The 14,724-nt window shown below is 46.9% G+C and overlaps 1 protein-coding gene across 1 annotated transcript in view; it reads left to right on the top strand.

Moving 5' to 3' along the window:
* LOC124112963 overlaps window positions 1-14,724 on the top strand; it is a 45,068-nt gene that overhangs the window by 9,624 nt on the left and 20,720 nt on the right. The window contains exons 5-9 of the mRNA XM_046473177.2: window positions 3,451-3,630; window positions 4,349-4,534; window positions 5,837-6,073; window positions 7,023-7,238; window positions 13,432-13,623. Of these exons, the coding sequence (XP_046329133.2) occupies window positions 3,451-3,630; window positions 4,349-4,534; window positions 5,837-6,073; window positions 7,023-7,238; window positions 13,432-13,623 (1,011 nt within the window). The remainder of the gene's footprint in view (window positions 1-3,450; window positions 3,631-4,348; window positions 4,535-5,836; window positions 6,074-7,022; window positions 7,239-13,431; window positions 13,624-14,724) is intronic.

The following is a 14,724-nucleotide window of genomic DNA, read 5'->3' on the forward strand; positions in this document are numbered from 1 at the left end:
GAAGTAAGGTAGGAGTGATGTGGTGTTGGGATGGAGATAGAAGTAAGGTGGCAGTGATGTGCTGTTGGGAAGAGGGTGGAAGTAAGGTAGGAGTGTTTTGGTGTTGGGATGGAGGTAGAAGGAAGGTAGGAGAGATGTGGTGTTGAGATGGGGGCAGAAGTACGGTAGGAGTGTTTTGGTGTTGGTATGGAGGTAGAAGTAAGGTTTGAGTGATGTGCTGTTTGGAAGGGGGTGGCAGTAAGGTAGGAGGAATGTGGTGTTGGGATGGAGGTAGAGGTAAGGTAGGAGTGATGTGCTGTTGGGATGGAGGTAGAAGTAAGGTAGAAGTGATGTGATGTTGGGATGGGGAGAAAAGTAAGGTAGGAGTGATGTGATGATGGGATGGGAGTAAAAGTAAGGTAGGAGTGCTGTGGTGTTGGGATGGGGAGAAAGGTAAGGTAGGAGTGATGTGCTGTTAAGATGGGGGTAGAAGTAAGGTAAGAGTTCTGTGCTGTTGAGATGGGGTTGGAAGTAAGGTAGGAGTGATATGCTGTTGGGAAGGGGGTGGAAGTAAGGTAGGAGAAATGTGATGTTGGGATGGGGGTAGAAGTAAGGTAGGAGAAATGTGATGTTGGGATGGGGGTAGAAGTAAGGTAGGAGTGATGTGCTGTTGGGATGGGGTAGAAGTAAGGTAGGAGAGTTTTGGTGTTGGGATGGAGGTAGAAGTAAGGTAGGAGTGATGTGCTGTTGGGAAAGGGCGGAAGTAAGGTAGGAGAAATGTGATGTTGGGATGGGGGTAGAAGTAAGGTAGGAGTTCTGTGGTGTTAGGGTAGGGGTAGAAGTAAGATAGGAGTGATGAGGTGTTGGGATGGAGGTAGAAGTACTTTAGGAGTGGTGTGCTGTTGGGATGGAGGGAGAAGTAAGGTAGGAGTGCTGTGGTGTTGGGAATGGGGTAGAAGTAATGTAGGAGTGTTTTGGTGTTGGGATAGGGGTAGAAGTAAGGTAGGAGTGATGTGGTGTTGGGATTGAGGTAGAAGTAAGGTTTGAGTGATGTGCTGTTGGGATAGGGGTAGAAGTAAGGTAGGTGTGATGTGGTGTTGGAATTGGGGTAAAAGTAAGGTAGGAGTGATGTGCTGTTGGGATTGGGGGAGAAGTAAGGTAGGAGGGTTTTGTCGTTGGGATGGAGATAGAAGTAAGGTTTGAGTGATGTGCTGTTGGGAAGGGTTGGAAGTAGGGTAGGAGAAATGTGATGTTGGGATGGAGGTAGAAGTAAGGTAGGAGTGCTGTGGTTTTGGGATGGGTGTAGAAGTAAGGTAGGAGAGATGTGGTGTCGGGATCGGGGTAGAAGTAAGGTAGGAGTGTTTTGGTGTTGGAATGGGGGTAGAAGTTGGGTAGGAGTGTTTTGGTGTTGGGATGGAGGTAGAAGTAAGGTAGAAGTGATGTGCTGTTTGGAAGGGGGTGGAAGTAAGGTACGAGAAATGGGATGTTGGGATGGGGGCTGAAGTAATTTAGGAGTGATGTGCTGTTGGGATGGAGGTAGAAGTAAGGTAGGAGTGCTGTGGTGTTGGGATGGGGGTAGAAGTAATGTTGGAGTGTTTTGGTGTTGGGGTGAAGGTAGAAGTAAGGTAGGAGTTCTGTGGTGTTGGGATAGGGGTAGAAGTAAGGTAGAAGTGATGTGGTGTTGGGATTGAGGTAGAAGTAAGGTTAGAGTGATGTGCTGTTGGGATTGGGGGAGAAGTAAGGTAGGAAGGTTTTGTCGTTGGGATGGAGATAGAAGTAAGGTTTGAGTGATGTGCTGTTGGGAAGGGTTGGAAGTAGGGTAGGAGAAATGTGATGTTGGGATGGAGGTAGAAGTAAGGTAGGAGTGCTTGGTGTCGGGATGGAGGTAGAAGTTAGGTAGGAGTGCTGTGGTGTTGGGATGGGTGTAGAAGTAAGGTAGGAGAGATGTGGTGTTGGGATCGGAGTAGAAGTAAGGTAGGAGTGTTTTGATGTTGGAATGGGGGTAGAAGTTGGGTAGGAGTGTTTTGGTGTTGGGATGGAGGTAGAAGTAAGGTAGGAGTGATGTGCTGTTTGGAAGGGGGTGGAAGTAGGGTAGGAGAAATGGGATGTTGGGATGGGGGTTGAAGTAATGTAGGAGATCTGTGGTGTTGGGATAGGGGTAGAAGTAAGATAGGAGTGATGTTGTGTTGGGATGGAGGTAGAAGTAAGGGAGGAGTGATGTGCTGTTGGGATGGAGGTAGAAGTAAGGTAGGAGTGCTGTGGTTTTGGGATTGGGGTAGAAGTAAGGTAGGAGTGTTTTGGTGTTGGGATGGAGGTAGAAGTAAGGTTTGAGTGCTGTGGTGTTGGGATGGGGTTGGAAGTAAGGTAGGAGTGATATGCTGTTGGGAAGGGGGTGGAAGTAAGGTAGGAGAAATGTGATGTTGGGATGGGGGTAGAAGTAAGATAGGAGTGATGTGCTGTTGGGATGGGGTAGAAGTAAGGTAGGAGTGTTTTGGTGTTGGGATGGAGGTATAAGTAAGGTAGGAGTGATGTGCTGTTGGGAAGGGGGTGGAAGTAAGGTAGGAGAAATGTGATGTTGGGATAGGGGTTGAAGTAAGGTAGGAGTTCTGTGGTGTTTGAAGAGGGGTAGAAGTAAGATAGGAGTGTTTTGGTGTTGGGATGGAGGTAGAAGTAAGGTAGGAGTGATGTGCTGTTGGGATGGAGGTAGAAGTAAGGAAGGAGTGATGTGGTGTTGGGATTGGGGGAGAAGTAAGGCTGGAGTGATGTGGTGTTGGGATGGGGGTAGAAGTAAGGTAGGAGTGCTGTGGTGTTGGGATGGGGAGAAAAGTAAGGTAGGAGTGCTGTGGTGTTGGGATGAAGGTAGAAGTAAGGTATAAGTGATGTGCTGTTGGAATGGAGAAGAAGTAATTTAGGAGTGATGTGGTGTTAAAATGGGGGTAGAAGTAAGGTAGGAGTTCTGTGGTGTTGGGATGGGGTAGAAGTAAGGTAGGAGTGCTGTGGTGTTGGGATGGGGGTAGAGGTAAGGTAGGAGTGATGTGGTGTTGGGATGGTGGGGAGAAGTAAGGTAGGATTGATGTGGTGTTGGGAGGTACTAATTTGGTAGGAATGATGTGTTGTGTTTGATGTAGCAATAAGGTGGGATTGAGTTGTATAGTTATGGACAGTTGTAAGTTAGGAGTGATGTGTTGTAATCGTTGTAGTCGTAATCTAGAACATGTTGAGCTGGGTGAGGAAGGAGTGATGCGGTGTTGAGACTGATGTAGCAGTAAGGTGGAAGTAATGAGTAGAGATGCGGGTTGTACTCTGGTAGGAGGGAGAGAGACATGACGATCTGTTCAGTGGAGTTGGTAGGGAGTTACATGAGCAGGATCACGTACATGAGCATACGTACACTCCTTCTTCGCTCACTTGAATACCTGTGATGCCATCCAATCATCTCTTCGCGATATTTTATTAACTTTCTTTTCACAGTGAAAACATGCAAGTACCGCAGTAGCCCCAGCTATGGATATCAACATTGCGACCATAATGACAGACGACATGGCACCCTTTGTTCGTATTCCTGCTATCACGGTTACCATATGTCCGGAAGCCCCACATCATCGTGTGGAAATTACGGACTCTGGTTATCCAGCGTTCCTTCATGCACAAGTAAGTGATGATTATAAGTAAGTGTTGTCACTGTTGTGTTCCGTACATATGTGCTGGCGGCGAATGTATACTGGGTGCACTCGGTTTGAGAAGACTTGATGTATTGAGCGAGAGAGAGGAGAGAGAGAGAGAGAGAGAGAGAGAGAGAGAGAGAGAGAGAGAGAGAGAGAGAGAGAGAGGGAGGGAGAGGGAGAGAGAGAGAGAGAGGGGCAGAGGGGGAGTGTATGAAAAGGATAGATAGATATGCACAGTGTGTGCGGGAGAGTAGGTATATTATGCATGTGTGCACGTAGGAGAGATTTCGTGTGTTGTAGGGGCGGTCGGGAAGCCTAGTGGTTAAAGCGTTCGCTCGTCACGCCGAAGACCCGGGTTCTATTCCCGACATAGGTACAATGTGTGAAGCCCATTTCTGGTGTCCCCCGTCGTGATATTACTGGAATATTGCTAAAAGCGGCGTAAAACCATACTCACTCACTCACTCACTCGTGTGTTGTACTGAGCTCGTGGGATAGGGATAAAGGACTATGTTTTGGGTGTGTGTGTGTGTGCGTGCGTGCGTGCGTACGTGCGTGCGTGCGTGCGTGCGTGCGTGTGTGTGTGATAGAGATTATCTACTGGGTGTATTGGAGAGACAGAGAGCGATATATTCAGTATTTCTTTATAAATTAGTCTTTTTTCATCTCAAAAGTAGAGAATATATAAGGTTTCCTATTTCCAGGAAATTCCTGTGGCGCTCCGACCATTCCACCCAAAGGCATCAGCATCAACTGCACCAATGGTCAGTACTATGAAAGCAAGTGCATTCTGAACTGTGATTGGACAAAAGGATACTGGGCACGCCATGGAAGCTACATTTCCTGCCTTGGAAACGGAACATGGAATTATAACCGCTGGCAATGTGCTGGTAATAATGATTGAGATTTATATTTTTTATTATTGAAGCTGAAGCGTCTAATTATCTCCTAAAAGGACAAATGTACACGGGTTCTCCTTTGTGTGAACCCAGTATGACCTTAGCAGAACAGGTTCTCAGTAGTGATTCCAGGGCGAAGGGTCGCCGGTACCCCTTCTCTAGTGTCGCTTTCTGTGAATTCCAGGATATATTTGGCAGGCAATACCCTGGCGCCCGGAGTCATAATCGCCATGGGGCCATGTCTTCCCGTAGAGAAAAGATCATGCTTGTTTCACATAGGAAGTCCAGGGCAGATTATTTTGATGTTTGATTGTCTCCCTGTTGAAATTCCAGGGCAGAACAGGTTCCCAAGTCCCCTTTTGTGTGCCCGTTGTTGTTCAAAGTGTGATACTCCAGTACATCAAGCAGGTTGAAAGAACCGATTAGATCTTACCCAAGCTGCCCAATCAAGACTGCTTGCTATCAACAACCGATTTTTCTGGTCCAGATTTGACTAATGGACTTATAATAGGCATGTCGCTGTGATATTGCTGACTGTGGCCTAAAATAATATTCGCCTACTCCCTGCAGATTGTTGCGATGGGATTGGGCGTCAAACCTTTTCAATATACGCTTTCCATGTTCTATTTGTGGAATCAATACTGTATGGACAATGTATCGTGTCTAGGATTACGCGTGCGATACTTTCCTGAAAATGATTCTTGTAATTCTGACTTAAAACATCATTGCACAAAGACAAACAGCTGCAGCAAATGAGGTTTTGAGCTATATATTTCAACACGAGGTATAAAAGTTGAATAACCGATGAATACATTTCACTCAGATATCGAAACCTTTTCAATATACGCTTTCCATGTTCTATTTGTGGAATCAATACTGTATGGACAATGTATCGTGTCTAGGATTACGCGTGCGATACTTTCCTGAAAATGATTCTTGTAATTCTGACTTAAAACATCATTGCACAAAGACAAACAGCTGCAGCAAATGAGGTTTTGAGCTATATATTTCAACACGAGGTACAAAAGTTGAATAACCGATGAATACATTTCACTCAGATATCGAAACCTTTTCAATATCCGCTTTCCATGTTCTATTTGTGGAATCAATACTGTATGGACAATGTATCGTGTCTAGGATTACACGTTCGATACTTTCCTGAAAATGATTCTTGTAATTCTGATTTAAAACATCATTGCACAAAGACAAACAGCTGCAGCAAATGAGGTTTTGAGCTATATATTTCAACACGAGGTATAAAAGTTGAATAACAGATGAATACATTTAACTCAGATATCGAAAAACCAAAGATCTTCAAGTGCCCAGAACAAGTGTTGAGAACGACCGACACTACTTACACATGGCCGACAGTTTGGGCAACAGATAACTCTGGCATAGTCAATCTGACTCAGACAAAAGGTCCACGTTCAGGAACAGAGTTGACTGAAGGATCCCAGCTTATCCAATACCGCGCTGATGATGCATCAGGAAACATCGCCCCGCAATGCGCTTTTGTAGTCAATTATGAAGGTGAGAGTCGTTACTTCCTCCATACGCTTCTAAAATAATAGGGAACACGGGTGTCCCAGTCGTCTAAGGCGCCGAGATTCGCTGTGCAGAGTAGCGTCCCTTGGGCACGCAAGAAACCTATGATTGTGGGTTCGAGTCCCGGTTCGCCCGATTATGTTTCTGGGTTTATCAGCACCATACCTATGCTCGTGGGTTTCACCGAAGTGGTAAACGTCTGAGACCTGTATCACTTCGGGCTTTTCTCCCACATTAAGCTGACACATCGTGATATAACTGGAATACTGTTAAAAGCGGCGTTAAACCAAACTCACTTACTCATATATGTTGGTGTTTACTTACAGAATATAATCATCATTTGCTTTGGACGCTTGAGGCGACGGCACTTTAGTTTGTTGTCTTTAGTTTCAATAAGGTCATGTGTTACATGTACCATTAAAGTTTTGTAAGACACATGTAAACTGTCTGTACTTTCGAGTGTAAAACAGTATTAAAGGGCATTATTTGTTGGAATGTCAACTGTGATCATAATTATCGCTGTATGATATTGTCCCACTATCGTTATACTATTGGTATAATATCATGTGTACATAAAATTGCCTTCTAGAAATTCAAATTTCTGGTTCAGGGTTGACAGGTTGAGGGTCATGAAAACAAATATAAAATTTGGGGTTTCGTCTTGAATATTTTTGCATTTATGTTTAATATTGGTTGTATTTGAGCTGCCTTTATGTAACTGAACATTGTCTCAAACGCAGATACTCACACGAGAACAAGCACATGCCTCTTCAAATGGCAGGACATTTATATTAGTCCTCCTGCAATGCAAAATATGTATATATATATATATATATATATATCTAGTATCTAGACGCGAAATACTCTCTGTTTTAACCCATGAAGTGTTTAAGTAGCATCCATGTCGCTGACTTTTCTTTTCTGTCTGTTTCAGTTCCGCCCTGTACCAGGCCCGCCGTGTCAAGTGGTGGCGACTACGACCCCGTCTTCAACTGCTATTCCAGCAACTACACCGTGGGTTCGTCATGCAGAGCCAACTGTCCACACAGCCTGGTGCTGGGGAACCCGTACATCACGTGTGAGAGGCGCGACAGCTTCATCCCGGCCTCCACGTGGGTTGGCAATGACAGCTCCATTCCGACGTGTCACAGTAGGTAGCTCAACAATAACATGACACAGATAGTGTGTGGGTGATGATGACATGTATATATGTATTGTTACTCTCATCACTTTGCCCTGCTACATACAGCTGGCTTGGTGTGTACCCAGGTGGCTTGTTGTGTACACAGGTGGCTTGGTGTGTACCCAGGTGGCTTGTTGTGTACACATGTGGCTTGTTGTGCACACAGTGGCTTGTTGTGTACCCGGGTGGCTTGATGTGTACACATGTGGCTTGTTGCGTACCCAAGTGGCTTGATATGTACACAGGTTACTTGTGATGTGCCCAGGTGAATTGTTATGTGCCCAGGTGACCTGTTGTGTACACAGGTGACTTGGTATGTACCCAGGTGACTTGTTATGTGCCGAGGTAACTTGTTGTTTACAAAGGTGACTTGTTGTTTACCCAGGTGACTTGGTGTGTACACGGGTGACTTGTTGTGTACACAGGTGACTTGGTGTGTACACGGGTGACTTGTTGTGTACACAGGTGACTTGTTGTGTACACAGGTGACTTGGTGTGTACACAGGTGACTTGTTGTGTACACAGGTGACTTGGTGTGTACACGGGTGACTTCTTGTGTGCCCAGGTGGCTTGTTGTGTGCCCAGGTGACTTCTTGTGTGCCCGGGTGACTTGTTGTGTACCCAGGTGGCTTGTTGTGTACACAGGTGACTTGGTGTGTACACGGGTGACTTGTTGTGTACACAGGTGACTTGTTGTGTGCCCAGGTGGCTTGATGTGTGCCAGGTGACTTGGTGTGTACTCAGTTGACTTGGTGTGAACACAGGTGACATGGTGTGTTCACAGGTGGCTTCATGTGTGCCAGGTGACTTGGTGTGTACACAGGTGACTTGGTGTGTACACAGGTGACCTGGTGTGTTCAGAGGTGGCTTGGTGTGTACCCAGTTGACTTGGTGTGAACACAGGTGACTTGGTGTGTACACAGGTGACTTGGTGTGTACAGAGGTGACTTGTTGTGTGCACAGGTGACTTGGTGTGTACACGGGATACTTGTTGTGTACCCAGGTGACTTGTTATGTGCCCTGGTGACTTGGTGTGTACACAGGTGACTTGTTGTGTACAGAGGTGACTTGTTGTTTACCCTGGTGACTTGGTGTCTACACAGGTGACTTTGTAGAGACACAGGTGGCTTGAAGTGTACACAGGTAACTTGGTATGTACACGGGAGACCTGGTGTGTGCACACTACACAGGTGGCTTGTTGTGTACACACTACACAGGTGGCTTGTTGTGTACACAGGTGACTTGGTGTGTACACAGTACACAGGTGACTTGTTGTGTACCCAGATGGCTTGTTCTGTACCCAGGTGGCTTGTTGTGTACCCAGGTGGCTTGTTGTGTACACAGGTGGCTTGTTGTGTACACAAGTGGCTTCTGGTGTACCCAGGTGGCTTTGCATGTACACAGGTGGCTTGGTATGTACACGGGTGACTTGGTGTGTACCCAGGTGGCTTGGTATGTACACAGGTGACTTGGTGTGTACACAGGCGACTTGGTGTGTACACAGTGCACAGGTGACTTTTTATGTACCCAGGTGGCTTGTTGTGTAACAAGGTGACTCGTTGTGTACTCAGGTGGCTTGTTGTGTAACCAGGTGACTTGTTGTGTACTCAGGTGGCTTGTTGTGTACACAGGTGGCTTGTTGTGTACACATGTGACTTGGTTTGTACACGGATGACTTGGTGTGTACACACTACACAGGTGGCTTGTTGTGTACACATGTGACTTGTTGAGTACCCAGGTGTGCTGGAGCGTACCCAGGTGGCTTGGTATGTACCCAGGTGGATTGTTGTGTACACAGGTGGCTTGGTATTACACAGGTGGCTTGTTGTGTAACCAGGTGACTTGTTATATATACAGGTGACTTTTTGTGTACCCATGTGGCTTGTTGTGTAACCAGATGACTTGTTGTGTACCCAGGTGGCTTCTTGTGTACCCAGGTGGATTGGTATGTACCCAGGTGGGTTGTTGTGTACACAGGTGGATTGGTATGTACACAGGTGACTTTATGTGTACCCATATGGTTCTGTGTACACGGGTAGCTTGGTGTGTACCCAGGTGGATTCTTGTGTACACAGGTGACCTGTTGTGTAGCCATGTGACCTGGTGTGTTCACAGGTGGCTTGCTGTGTACCCAGGTGACTTGGTGTGAACACATGTGACTTGGTGTGTACACTGGTGACCTGGTGTGTACACACTTCACAGGTGGCTTGCTGTGTACCCAGGTGACTTGGTGTGAACACATGTGAGTTGGTGGGTACACAGGTGACCTGGTGTGTTCACAGGTGGCTTGGTGTGTACAAAGTTTGCTTGGTGTGAACCCAGGTGACCTGATGTGTACCTCGGTGGCTTGTTGTGTACCCAGGTGACTTGGTGTGTACCGTTGTGGCTTGTTGTGTAACCAGGTGGCATGATGTGTTGCCAAGTGACTTGGTATGTACACAGGTGACTTGTGTACACAGATGACTTGCTGTGTACACGGGAGACTTGCTGTGTACCCAGGTGGCTTGGTGTGTACCCAGGTTGCTTGATGTGTACACATGTGGCTTGTTGTGTACACAGGTGACTTGGTGTGTACACGGGATACTTGTTGTGTACCCAGGTGACTTGTTATGTGCCCTGGTGAATTGGTGTGTACACAGGTGACTTGTTGTGTACAGAGGTGACTTGTTGTTTACCCTGGTGACTTGGTGTCTACACAGGTGACTTTGTAAAGACACAGGTGGCTTAAAGTGTACACAGGTTACTTGGTATGTACACGGGAGACCTGGTGTGTGCACACTACACAGGTGGCTTGTTGTGTACACACTACACAGGTGGCTTGTTGTGTACACAGGTGACTTGGTGTGTACACAGTACACAGGTGACTTGTTGTGTACCCAGATGGCTTGTTGTGTACCCAGGTGGCTTGTTGTGAACACAGGTAACTTGTTATATACACAGGTGCCTTTTTGTGTACACATGTGACTTGGTAAAGACACAGGTTGCTTTATGTGTACACAGGTGACTTGGTATGTACACGGGTGACTTGGTGTGTACACAGTGCACAGGTGACTTTTTGTGTACCCAGGTGGCTTGTTGTGTACCCAGGTGGCTTGTTGTGTACCCAGGTGGCTTGTTGTGTACCCAGGTGGCTTGTTGTGTACCCAGGTGGCTTGTTGTGTACTCATGTTGCTTGTTGTGTACCCAGGTGGCTTGTTGTGTACACAAGTGGCTTGTGGTGTACACAGGTGGCTTGGTGTGTACACAGGTGACTTGTTGTGTACCCAGGTGGCTTGTTGTGTACACAGGTGGCTCGTTGTGTACCCAGGTGGCTTGGTATGTACACAGGTGGCTGAGTATGTACACGGGTGACTTATTGTGTACACAGGTGACATGTTGTGTACACAGGTGGCTTCTTGTGTACACAGGTGGCTTCTGGTGTACCCAGGTGGCTTTGCATGTACACAGGTGGCTTGGTATGTACACGGGTGACTTGGTGTGTACCCAGGTGGCTTGGTATGTACACAGGTGACTTGGTGTGTACACAGCCGACTTGGTGTGTACACAGTGCACAGGTGACTTTTTGTGTACCCAGGTGGCTTGTTGTGTAACCAGGTAGCTTGTTGTGTACTCAGGTGGCTTGTTGTGTACACAGGTGGCTTGTTGTGTACACAGGTGACTTGTTGAGTACCCAGGTGTGCTGGAGCGTACCCAGGTGGCTTGGTATGTACCCAGGTGGATTGTTGTGTACACAGGTGGCTTGGTATTACACAGGTGGCTTGTTGTGTAACTAGGTGACTTGTTATATACACAGGTGACTTTTTGTGTACCCATGTGGCGTGTTGTGTAACCAGATGACTTGTTGTGTACCCAGGTGGCTTCTTGTGTACCCAGGTGGATTGGTGTGAACACATGTGACTTGGTGTGTACACTGGTGACTTGGTGTGTACACACTTCACAGGTGGCTTGCTGTGTACCCAGGTGACTTGGTGTGAACACATGTGAGTTGGTGGGTACACAGGTGGCCTGGTGTGTTCACAGGTGGCTTGGTGTGTACACAGGTGACTTTATGTGTACCCATATGGTTCTGTGTACACGGGTAGCTTGATGTGTACCCAGGTGGATTCTTGTGTACACAGGTGACCTGTTGTGTAGCCATGTGACCTGGTGTGTTCACAGGTGGCTTGCTGTGTACCCAGGTGACTTGGTGTGAACACATGTGACTTGGTGTGTACACTGGTGGCTTGGTGTGTACACACTTCACAGGTGGCTTGCTGTGTACCCAGGTGACTTGGTGTGAACACATGTGAGTTGGTGGGTACACAGGTGACCTGGTGTGTTCACAGGTGGCTTGGTGTGTACAAAGTTTGCTTGGTGTGAACCCAGGTGACCTGATGTGTACCTCGGTGGTTGTTGTGTACCCAGGTGACTTGGTGTGTACCGTTGTGGCTTGTTGTGTAACCAGGTGGCATGATGTGTTGCCAAGTGACTTGGTATGTACACAGGTGACTTGCTGTGTACACGGGAGACTTGCTGTGTACCCAGGTGGCTTGGTGTGTACCCAGGTTGCTTGATGTGTACACATGTGGCTTGTTGTCTACCCAGGTGACTTGGTGTCTACCCAGGTGGCTCGGTGTGTACCCAGGTTGCTTGTTGTGTACCCAGGTGGCTTGGTGTGTACCCAGGTGACTTGCTGTGTACACAGGTGGCTTGTTGTGTACCCAGATGGCTTGGTGTGTACCCAGGTTGCTTGTTGTGTACACATGTGGCTGGTTGTGTACCCAGGTGACTTGGTGTGTACACAGGTGACTTGGTCTGTACACGGGTGACTTGTTGTGTACCCAGGTGGCTTGTTGTGTAACCAGGTGACTTGTTGTGTAACCAGGTGGATTGTTGTGTACACAGGTGCCTTTTTTTGTAGTCATGTGACCTGGTGTGTTCACAGGTGGTTTGGTGTGTACCCAGTTGACTTGGTGTGAACACATGTGACTTGGTGTGTACACAGGTGACTTGGTGTGTTCACAGGTGGCTTGATGTGTACCCAGGTGACTTGGTGGGTACACAAGTGACATGATGTGTACACAGGTGACTTTGTGTGTATAAAGTTAGCTTGGTGTGAACCCAGGTTACCTGATGTGTCCCCCGGTGGCTTGTTGTGTACCCAGGTGGCATGATGTGTTGCCAAGTGACTTGGTGTGTACCCAGGTGACTTGGTGTGTACCCAGGTGACTTGTTGTGTACCGTTGTGGCTTGTTGTGTACCCAAGTGGCATGATGTGTTGCCAAGTGACTTGGTGTGTACCCAGATGACTTGGTGTGTACCCAGGTGACTTGTTGTGTACCGTTGTGGCTTGTTGTGTACCCAGGCGACTTGTTGTGTACACGGGTGACTTGGTTTGTACCCAGGTGACTTGGTGTGTACCCAGGTGACTTGTTGTGTACCAAGTGACTTGGTTTGTACCCAGGTGACTTGGTGTGTACCAAGTGACTTGGTTTGTACCCAGGTTACTTTGTGTGTACACGGGTGACTTGGTGTGTACCGAGGTGGCTCTGTATAAACAGGTAGCTTGGTGTGTACCCAGGTGGATTGTTACGTACCCAGGTGTTTTGTTGTGTACCCGGGTAACTTGGTGTGTACACATGTGTCTCGACGTCTAGTCCGGTGCCTTGCTGTACATACGTTTTGGGTGCACAGGTGGCGTGTTCTGTACACGTATGGATGTTTACACAGGTAGATGACCGTCTTACTATGTTGCTTGATAAGTACACAGGTGACTTGTGTACAAAGGTGACATAGATAATAAACGCGCTGCCTTTTGTGTAGACAGGTGGCCTGTTGTGCACACATCTGGCCGAAAACAATATCATTGTTGTCAAATGGTTATCATGCAATATATTTTAAAAAAACAAAACTTTTCCGTTGGGTTGCACAATCATCTTTGCATAAATCATTCAAGTTATACATAATGGTCGAGTTCAGTAATCGGTAAATATTCAGGATGGCTCACATGAGCATAACTAAATTGGATCGTTAAATAACTACGTTGGTCATCGCCTGTATTGCCAAAACCACCACAAACCTCCGATTCCTCAACACCCCTTACCCCGATTTAGTTTTTTAACACGAGCAATAAACCAGTCCCAAGAAGTCGTGAAACTCACTTCCCCATTTACACTTTCAGAGCAAGCTTGCCCCGATCTGACCCCGCCAAGTAATGGATCCCTTGCATGTGACAAGATCTTCGCAGGAGAAGTATGCCAGGTGCAATGTCACACCGGTAATGACATTCCTGCCCACAGCGGAGGTCACACTAACTTCAAATGTGGACTAAATGGAGACTGGATGCCTGTGACCCAGGTTCCCGACTGTTCTTGTAAGTTTTGGGGCGGTCGGGTAGCCTAGTAATTAAAGCGTTCGCTCATCACGCCGAAGACCCGGGTTCGATTCCCGACATGGGTACATTGTGTGAAGCCCATTTTTGGTGTCCCCCGCTGGAATTGCTAGAATATTGCTAAAAGCGGCTTAAAACCATACTTACTCACTCATTCTTGTAAGTTTGTCATTGATAACTAATCCATGGAGATTTTGGGGACGAATATGTCCCCAGTGACTGCTGTCACAAGAGCCGGTTAATGAGGATGGAGTGATTACAACGCGTGACTTCGTCTTGTTTCCTGGTGCCCCCACGGTGGCTCGGTGCCTGGTCTATACAGACCCTCGTTACATTGCTAGAATACAACAAACTGAGGCGTAACACAACGTAGTCCACAAGGGTTAAAAGATCGAGGACAGAAGCTGTCCAATACAAAAGCGATTGTCTAAGTTGATTGGTAAGTTGAAGTAATATGGTGTCAAGGCCCGGGTATGGGACACGGTATTAGCGATTGATCATAATTGATAACTTTACGAAAGCAGAAAAAAAGGTTGAAAACAGTGAACTTCGTAATTTGGACATTTCATATATGCTTCTTAAAATACGAATGAGGAACAGTTGGAAAAACCTCTATTTTCTCGTATTTTTTAGAATGTTTTTGGACCCGAGCCTTAGGTTCAGGGCTTGCACCAGCCATTAACACGGAGGAGACCATACTTCCTAGTAGATCGTGATAACCTGCTGTTTTAAAAACAAACATTTAGAAAACTTGAGTACGAAAACTGACGAGGAAATTGAGGAAGAAGTTGAAATATGATACTTGTTTGTATCGGGCCTGGTGTTCGGAATCAAGGGAATTAAATGTGGATTGAACGGCTCGCCGCCAGTTTGCCGTCAGAGTGGGGTATTCATGTTAAACTGCGGCATAGTATCTCAGTGAGCATGTACTATAACGCTGTATGGGGTCATAAGTCCGCACTAGTGAAAACAGCCACACGCGCGCGCACACACACACACATACACAACACACACACACACACACACACACACACACACACACACACACACACACACACACACACACACACACACACACACACA

This window comes from Haliotis rufescens, unplaced genomic scaffold (genome assembly GCF_023055435.1).
Source record: "Haliotis rufescens isolate VD_foot unplaced genomic scaffold, xgHalRufe1.0.p SCAF_7, whole genome shotgun sequence".
Lineage (NCBI taxonomy): Eukaryota > Metazoa > Mollusca > Gastropoda > Lepetellida > Haliotidae > Haliotis > Haliotis rufescens.